This window comes from Gossypium hirsutum, chromosome A03, assembly GCF_007990345.1.
Source record: "Gossypium hirsutum isolate 1008001.06 chromosome A03, Gossypium_hirsutum_v2.1, whole genome shotgun sequence".
NCBI lineage: Eukaryota > Viridiplantae > Streptophyta > Magnoliopsida > Malvales > Malvaceae > Gossypium > Gossypium hirsutum.
The window spans coordinates 27,788,551-27,796,608 of NC_053426.1; the positions used below are offsets into that span (position 1 = coordinate 27,788,551).

Sequence of the window (8,058 nt, forward strand, 5' to 3'; positions counted from 1 at the left end):
TCAAGGTGAGCCTAAAGAAAGCTAAGTTGGTTACTTTGAAATTAAGGACCACCTAAGTAATGGGACCATCATGAATCCGAAGGAGCAAACCATGGGAGACTTCTATGAGTTGAGTAGTGACATGTTTTGAATAGAACTTGATGAACCATTGGAAAATGGTACCATTATTAGAGGGTTGGTAAAATTGAGCCCTTATTAAGATTCATAAGCGACTCAGTCTAATGCACAAAAAGAAAAGTTGAGGCTGAAAAGTGTATAGCATGTTATCCAACTCTTTTGACTAAATGCTAAAGATAATGTTGTTGTCACCTGTCTGAATGTAATGTTGGGATCAACTTTGAAGGAGGAGGGTGATAACAAAAGGGCTGTTGGATAACATCTCAAAGAAAGTTTAAGTTTGTTGTGGGATTTAATGTTTGATCTTTAGTCGACTAAACATCTTGTGTTTGTGCTTAATGTATCTTTCCTTATCTTTTTCTTGGTCTTATTAGTTACTGAAATTAAGGACTTGAAGTATAGTTTAGATCATATGCATTTATATGACTCATTCATATAAACGACTGAAACCTCGATGTAAAGTGATGATCCGTCTCTCAATTTTATTTCTGGAAAGGTTAATTGAACTTATTTGTTTATGGGGATGTTTTTCGTGCGTTTTCACCAAGTTGGCATTGGTGTGTATTTGTCGTATGGACTATCTTCTATTTTGCAATGAAATGATTTCTTGTAAGCATAAAAAACCAATAAAAAAAACAAGTCCCACAAAAATTATAAAAATGCTAAGCAGCTTGAGAAAAAAATATGTTGTATTAAAATAGAATTCTTTTAAAAAAAAATCAAATTTTAAACGGGATATTTTCATTTCAGCAAACGAAAGGATAACGCGTGTCAAAATTTCATTATCCATCCACCTACTACTATCAATAATATTGGAACCACAGTTATAATCCGTTGTTTCCTCTTTGAAGGCTTCACTCCACAAAGCTCTTTGCTTTATCCCCTTCCAAAGATGGACCGCTTCTCTCTTCTCTTCCTCCTCCTTTCCTCCGTCGTTGCTTCGGCCGTCGTCTCCGACGTTAATAGCGATGACGATCCTCTCATCCGTCAAGTTGTTTCCGATGGTGGTGTCGAGGAGGACTCCGATGACCATCTCCTTAATGCGGAGCACCACTTCACGCTGTTCAAATCCAAGTATGGGAAAACCTACGCATCCCAGGAGGAGCACGATTACCGACTGGGAGTCTTCAAGGCTAACCTGCGTCGGGCCAAGCGTCATCAGGTCCTGGACCCCAGTGCCGTCCATGGCGTCACAAAGTTTTCCGATTTAACTCTATCGGAGTTCCGCCGCCAGTATCTAGGCTTGAAACCGCTCAAGCTCCCAGCAGATGCTCAAAAGGCTCCTATCCTTCCGACTGACAACTTACCGGATGACTTTGACTGGCGTGACCACGGTGCCGTCACTGGCGTTAAAGACCAGGTAATATTAGAATATAATTAGTTTAATCACACATATCATCCTTTTTATGTCATTAGTTAAATTTCTCTCTTTGTTTATGATGATTCTTATTTGTTTATGTTTATATTTAGGGTTCCTGTGGATCGTGTTGGTCGTTCAGTGCGACGGGGGCTTTGGAGGGAGCCCATTATTTGGCGACAGGAGAGCTTGTAAGCTTGAGTGAGCAGCAGCTTGTTGATTGTGATCACGAGGTTTCAATCTTTCTTACTTTTCTTTACATCTCTCGATTATTTACCAAAAGAATTTTATCCTTCTACTTTACAAGAATTAAAAACCTAATTCTATTATTTTAATTTATCCGAATTTTATGATGATATTTTAGTAAAAATGAGAAGTTAATTAAATTGGGTTGATATTGTTAAAGCTTGTAGCAACTTATATGCAAGTAGTTTAACAATTGATTTGTAATAAATTAGTAAAATTTAACTATTTTAATTCATGTATTTACTAACAACTGAACTAACTTGTCAGTTTTTGTGAAGTATGACAACCATTGTAGAGATTGATGCATTAGATGGGTGAAAACTGTCTGTTAAGGATGTTAATTAACTGGGAAAACTTTGATGCTGTTCTGTAATTTTAAAATTTTCTTTTATATGGTTTTTGGCTGCAAATTCAGTGCTAACATTTGGCTACTGGCTAAAAACACGCATTAATTATCAATCTAACAAACAACAATCCTTCAACTAAAGATTGGTTATTTTACAGTGTGATCCACAACAGTATGGTGCGTGTGACTCAGGGTGTAATGGTGGTCTAATGACCTCTGCTTTCGAGTACACCCTGAAGGTTGGTGGACTTGAGAGAGAGAAGGATTACCCTTACACTGGGAATGACCGTGGTCCCTGCAAATTTGACAAGACCAAAATCGCTGCCTCTGTTTCTAACTTCAGCGTCATTTCTGTTGATGAGGATCAAATCGCTGCTAATTTGGTGAAGCATGGTCCCCTTGCAGGTAAGTTTCATGCCGTTTGGAGTGTCTGTTACGGTCCTTGATTTGTGAACGAATCTAATCTAAATATGTTTTGGTTCTTGCAGTGGGTATCAATGCAGTTTTCATGCAGACATATATGGGAGGAGTTTCATGTCCTTACATTTGCTTTAGAACTTTGGATCATGGAGTTCTTCTGGTAGGGTACGGAGCTGCTGGTTACTCCCCCATCCGCTTTAAGGACAAGCCTTTCTGGATCATAAAGAATTCATGGGGAGCAAACTGGGGAGAGGACGGATATTACAAAATATGCAGAGGTCGCAATGTTTGTGGAGTGGACTCCATGGTCTCAAGTGTGGCGGCTTTGCATACAAAGTCTCAGTAGCATAGCCCTGTAAATGACTGAGGTAAGGAACAGTAATATTAGTATCCATCAGTATGTCTTAACTCTGGATTTATGCCATCTGCTAAAACGGGTTTATTCCAATCCTGGTTTATGCAGCCACCTTTAAAAGGCTGCATTTAGTAGCTTTAGAATTTTAATCTCAGCATATGAACCTCTTTTTTCTTGGGCAATGATTTTCATTGTACCAAATAAAAGGGGTGTATGCTAGAGATGATTATTACTTATTTGTGTTGTAACCAAGTGTTGTGATGTATATCAGTCTACCTATATATGAATTTGGAACTTGGTATTATCTCTGGGCAGGCCAATGGCAGAATCCCCTTTATTGTTTTGTCCTTTTTCGCGGCAACTCTTGGCCTTGATGATGGTTATAATTCAGAGATGTTGAATCCAGCTATTGGATACTAATACTCACCATGTAGGGTAAAATGTGTGTTCTTTCCGTCTCTTTCTGTTCACTAATTTTCCCGTGGTCTTCCTTTAACAAAAAGGTATAATAATCATAGAAGAAAAAGATTGTTAGATTACAGTATATGACGCATACAAGAGCGTCAATTCCTTTTTTGTTTTCCAAGAGTGCTTTGTAGTTCACCAATCGTTGCGCATAAAAATACAATAATACGCGTCAGCCAAAGGGCCTTTTAGTTTCACTGTCTATTCTATCTCTATAGTCTCAATAATATCTAAAAGCTACAAACTTTATTCCCTGATTTGATTCCTGTCCCACGCAAAAAAAAAAAAAACAATAATCGTGTCATTGCATTTTTTTTGGGTTATGTGAGTAATTAGGGTAGATAATTTTTTTTTGAAAAAAATTAGGGTGGATAATTGAATTCATCTTTCCGGTTAATTATTTAACGATATAATAATTTATTTGAGATGATTTGATAAATAATATAATAATTAAAAGAAATAAAAAATTAAATTAAGAATTAAAATGAGTATTTTTTTTATAAAATTAATGGTGCCTTGCATAAAATACAACTTGATGGTTTTAGACGGGTTATGGGGTAAGCAACGAAAATCTTCTGGCCCCATTCATGCCTCCTTCGTCATATTAAGCTAGGTGTTTATATTTTTATATTTTTCTAATTTCGTAGGACTAAAATTAGTAAAAAAAAATAAGGATAATAAATTAGAATAATAAATAAGAAATCAAATCAATTTATTATTTTTAACTGTAAAATATAAAAATAGAAATAGTGAGAAGATTGCCTCAAGATAATAAGTTTAGTTTTCACATAAGATGTTTGTTAAGTTAAATGTATACTATTAAACTATAAGTAATTATTTGATACATAATTTCTAGAGTTTTTAGACTCTTAAATAGACTTTTTTAATGGTAGAGTAGTCTACTCAGCCCCGTCCACAAGGAGTTTTGCACCTCAGTCTAGCTTAAATTCAATTTAAATAATAAAAAATATTTTTAAAATTAAAATTTAATTATAAAAGTATATAAAATATCAATTAAAAATATAAAATACAATTTTTTATAATTTTTAAAATGGTGAAATGAATTTTTTAGGCAAGCTGGGTCGACCCAAAAATGGACTTGAACATGAAAATTTTTGGAACTGGGTCTCGGCCCGACACATGAACATCTCTATTCCATGAACATCTTTATGCACATGTATTCACGGGTTTATTTATTTTAAATTAATTATATATTTTTATTTTATGAAATATAAAATAATATTACTTATGAAGATTTTTTTTTGGACAAAAAAAATCCGAAAGTCACTACCTCAAATTAAATTGCATCTAAAATAACAATGTTATGGTTATCATTAAGATAATCCATATCAAAGTTCAAGTTACAACACTTAGAAAGAGACCAATTACAAAAAAAAAAAAATTGACTAATTTATTACAATCGCGATTTTTTATATTTATTACAAAGAGACCAATTACTTATTATAATTAGTAAGTGATTACTATTCTAATCTATTTTTATATTTATTACATTATTTTATATTATATTTATTATTTATTAATAAAAATTAATATTAAATTAATATTTTGAATCCAGTACTCTATTATATAATAAATAAAAATAGAATTAATATAATTTTATCAATAATCATTCAACTCAGTTGTATAGATATTTTTGTTTTGTATGAACTCATATGTATAATTAAATGAATTAAAACTTTGTTATATATATGATTATTTTATATGACTTTAGTTATTATTAATTATTAAATACTATTAAAATAACAATATAAAAATAAAACTATTTTCAAAATTTATCGATTATTATTGTCCACCATAGTTTAAATGTATATAAATTCTACCATTATATTTATAAGACATTATTCATGATAAGTAACCTAATATTGTAACACCCTTACCCGTATTCAAAGTCGGGACAGGTTCGAGGCGTTACCGAACTTTCACACAAGCATATATACAAAACCGGGCCATAAATTTTTGGTTCAAATTAATGACATTCATACATATGCAAATTGCCCCTTATATGGGCCTACGAGGCCCAAAACATACATTGAAGGTGGTTCGGGACTAAACCGAGAACTTTAGAAAACCTTAAGATAACTTAGAAAAAATTCCTACTTTGGAGAGTCACATGCCTGTGTGGGTAGGCCGTGTGGTCACACACGCTCGTGTGGCTTGGGACACGCCCATGTCCTCAGCCCGTGTAACTCTCTAATTATGACGTCATCAACCAAATAAGGTCACACGGCCAAGTCACACGCCCGTGTGCTGAGGCCGTGTGGCGAATTAAATTCCAAAAATTAAGTACAGACTTCACACAGCCTGGGCACACGCCCATGTCCTAAGGCCGTGTCCTTCACACGATTGAGACACACGGCCGTGTCTCTACCCGTGTGTTTACTACTGGGCATTCTGTTTTGCATAATTAGGGTGCAAGGGACACACGGCTGGGTCACACGCCCATGGGACAGACCGTGTGTCACACACGACCTAGTCACATGCCCGTGTGTCTATCTGTGTGGACAATTTCTAGGCTAATTTCCAAGCCATTTGCCACCCTTAAACACTCACATACTTCCACTCAGTTCATGGCATACAACATGACACATTTGATTACTTAAGCATTCACATTCATGGTTAAATTATGATTTGGTAATGTCAACATATCACCTATCTAAACTATCATGCTTTCATATGGCATTCTACACCAATTTCATATTTGTCATCATCTTTGCTAACCTACTTTCAAGTTACACATTTGCACCACATTTATTTTCTTACACATTAATCATATTTTATACACCAAACATACATGCCATCCATCACACTCATTAACCATAAGCAACCATAACCACATTAAAGCATAAGCACATTTGCATGCATGTATGCACCAATAATTAGGGTTACAACCTGAATAATCAATATGAGCCACCTCTCATGGCCCTATACAAAATAATCATAATACTTTCATGAGCCAACTCATTTGGCTAATCAATATGACACATAACAAAAAGACTAAGTCCCTATACATGCCATACTCAAAGTGATGAGACTAGCTATACCAAATATTAAAATTGATAGTGTGATCAAGTCTCCGACGTCTTCCGATCCCTTAGCTAGCTTGGCGACACTATAAGAGAAGGAAAGGAGAGGGGTAAACATTAAAGCTTAGTAAGTTCACATGCAAATAAAATGCAACTTAAATAAGTATTAATCATACATTTAACATAATGAACATAATCTTGCATATTATCAAATCTCTTAAACTCATTCTTACCACAAGTTCATCATATCTCATGTCATTCTCATGAGTTCGATGTACATACCTATGCCCGCTTGCACATAATAACTTACTTTCTTATCTTTGACGTATTCATCAAGATTACTCATTGAACTTCCTTTAGAACTACCTGTTGAACACTCAAAATACTATCGGATACATCAGAATCTCGCACCTAACTGCCTCATATGTAGCCAACACTACCTCATATCACATATCACATGTTGCTCGCTTTCGAGATACTCACGGGTCTGCTCACATAGGCTGTCAGGTATCTGCAACACATGTCGGACTACCCAGCCACCGATAAAATATGTGAGACCAGTACCCGGATGGCAAAACATGTGTCACATACATCATGAACTCAGACCACAACTCAATGAGTTTATATGTCACATATATCATGAACTCAGACCACAACTCAATGAGTTTAGATCACATAATTCCTAGTGACATGTCACTTGTATCCTAAATAATTCCTAAGGTTCAAATGGGATTCTTCGATACCACATTTCCATTGAGCTTGCTCGTAATGTCGATTTCAATATCCATAGCACCAATCACATACTTATGGAATAATCAAGCATACTTATAATAGTAGTAAAGCATTAAAATTCACTTGATATCAAAGCAATAGAAATATGACATATCATCTCATATGAACTTACCATACATGCAATATTAAAGCATTTAAAGTATGGCACATGTTACAATATTTGCAAATGAACTTACCCCGATACAAAATGATAGAAACGAGCCTAATCATCATAAACTTTGTTTTTCCCCCGATCAAGACCCGAATCATGTTTTTCTTGATTTATAATGTCAAATTCAACTTGTTCAATACATACATTGCTCATATCGACCCATAACGCATACTTTGATAAAATTGTCTTTTTACCCCTAACTTTTCACTTATTTACACTTTAGTCCCTAGGCTTATAAAATGAAATGCATGCATTTTCTTTGTTACTCAAGCCTAGCCGATTTATATTCTAACTCATATCAACCCATATTTCACATTAAACCACATTTCTACAACCGATTTCTTCATCTTTTACAAATAAGTCCTTTTTAGGGGTTTTCACTAAAAATCAGTTAGTAAGAGATGTTTATCACACATCAAACATTCATATTCCTCCCTTAAACATCAAAATACAACATGTCACACATGGGTAAAATTTCATACATGAACCCTAACTCAAAATATGGCTAGAAATGGATAGATCATGCTTCAAGGACTTCAAAAATGTAAAGAATATTAAAAACGGGGCTTAGGAGCACTTACAATCAAGCTTGAAAAGATGAACAAAACCCTAGCTATGGCTCTTGGAAATTTCAGCTAGCACTTGAAGAAGATGAGAAAATTTTTGACTTATTTTCCCTTTTTATTCTTTTATTAACCAAATGACCAAAATGCCCTTTTCTTTCAAAATTTTCCTATTCATGCCCATTTTTGTCCAAAATTTTAG

At 34.5% G+C, this 8,058-nt stretch overlaps 1 protein-coding gene across 2 annotated transcripts; it reads left to right on the forward strand.

The window, feature by feature from the left end:
- The first annotated feature begins 877 nt into the window (after nucleotides 1-877).
- LOC107887300 (cysteine protease RD19A) lies at nucleotides 878-3,503 on the forward strand. 2 transcript variants are annotated; one of them, XM_016811491.2, is made up of 5 exons: nucleotides 878-1,477; nucleotides 1,588-1,707; nucleotides 2,225-2,471; nucleotides 2,555-2,854; nucleotides 3,157-3,503. In XM_016811491.2, the coding sequence occupies exons 1-4, from the start codon at nucleotides 1,010-1,012 to the stop codon at nucleotides 2,830-2,832; spliced, it is 1,113 nt and encodes a 370-aa protein (XP_016666980.1). In that variant the 5' UTR covers nucleotides 878-1,009; the 3' UTR covers nucleotides 2,833-2,854; nucleotides 3,157-3,503. The 2 variants fall into 2 exon arrangements, with proteins under 2 accessions (XP_016666980.1, XP_016666979.1); XM_016811490.2 differs by lacking the exon at nucleotides 3,157-3,503 and having other exon boundaries at nucleotides 2,555-3,145.
- Nucleotides 3,504-8,058: the final 4,555 nt, after the last annotated feature.

Excerpts from the sequence above, each read along its gene's own strand:
- LOC107887300 (XM_016811491.2), top strand. The coding sequence starts at position 1,010 with ATGGACCGCTTCTCTCTTCTCTTCCTCCTCCTTTCCTCCGTCGTTGCT. Across the intron at positions 1,478-1,587 it reads TCACTGGCGTTAAAGACCAG|GGTTCCTGTGGATCGTGTTG; the intron begins GTAATATTAGAA and ends GTTTATATTTAG. Across the intron at positions 2,472-2,554 it reads GAAGCATGGTCCCCTTGCAG|TGGGTATCAATGCAGTTTTC; the intron begins GTAAGTTTCATG and ends TGGTTCTTGCAG.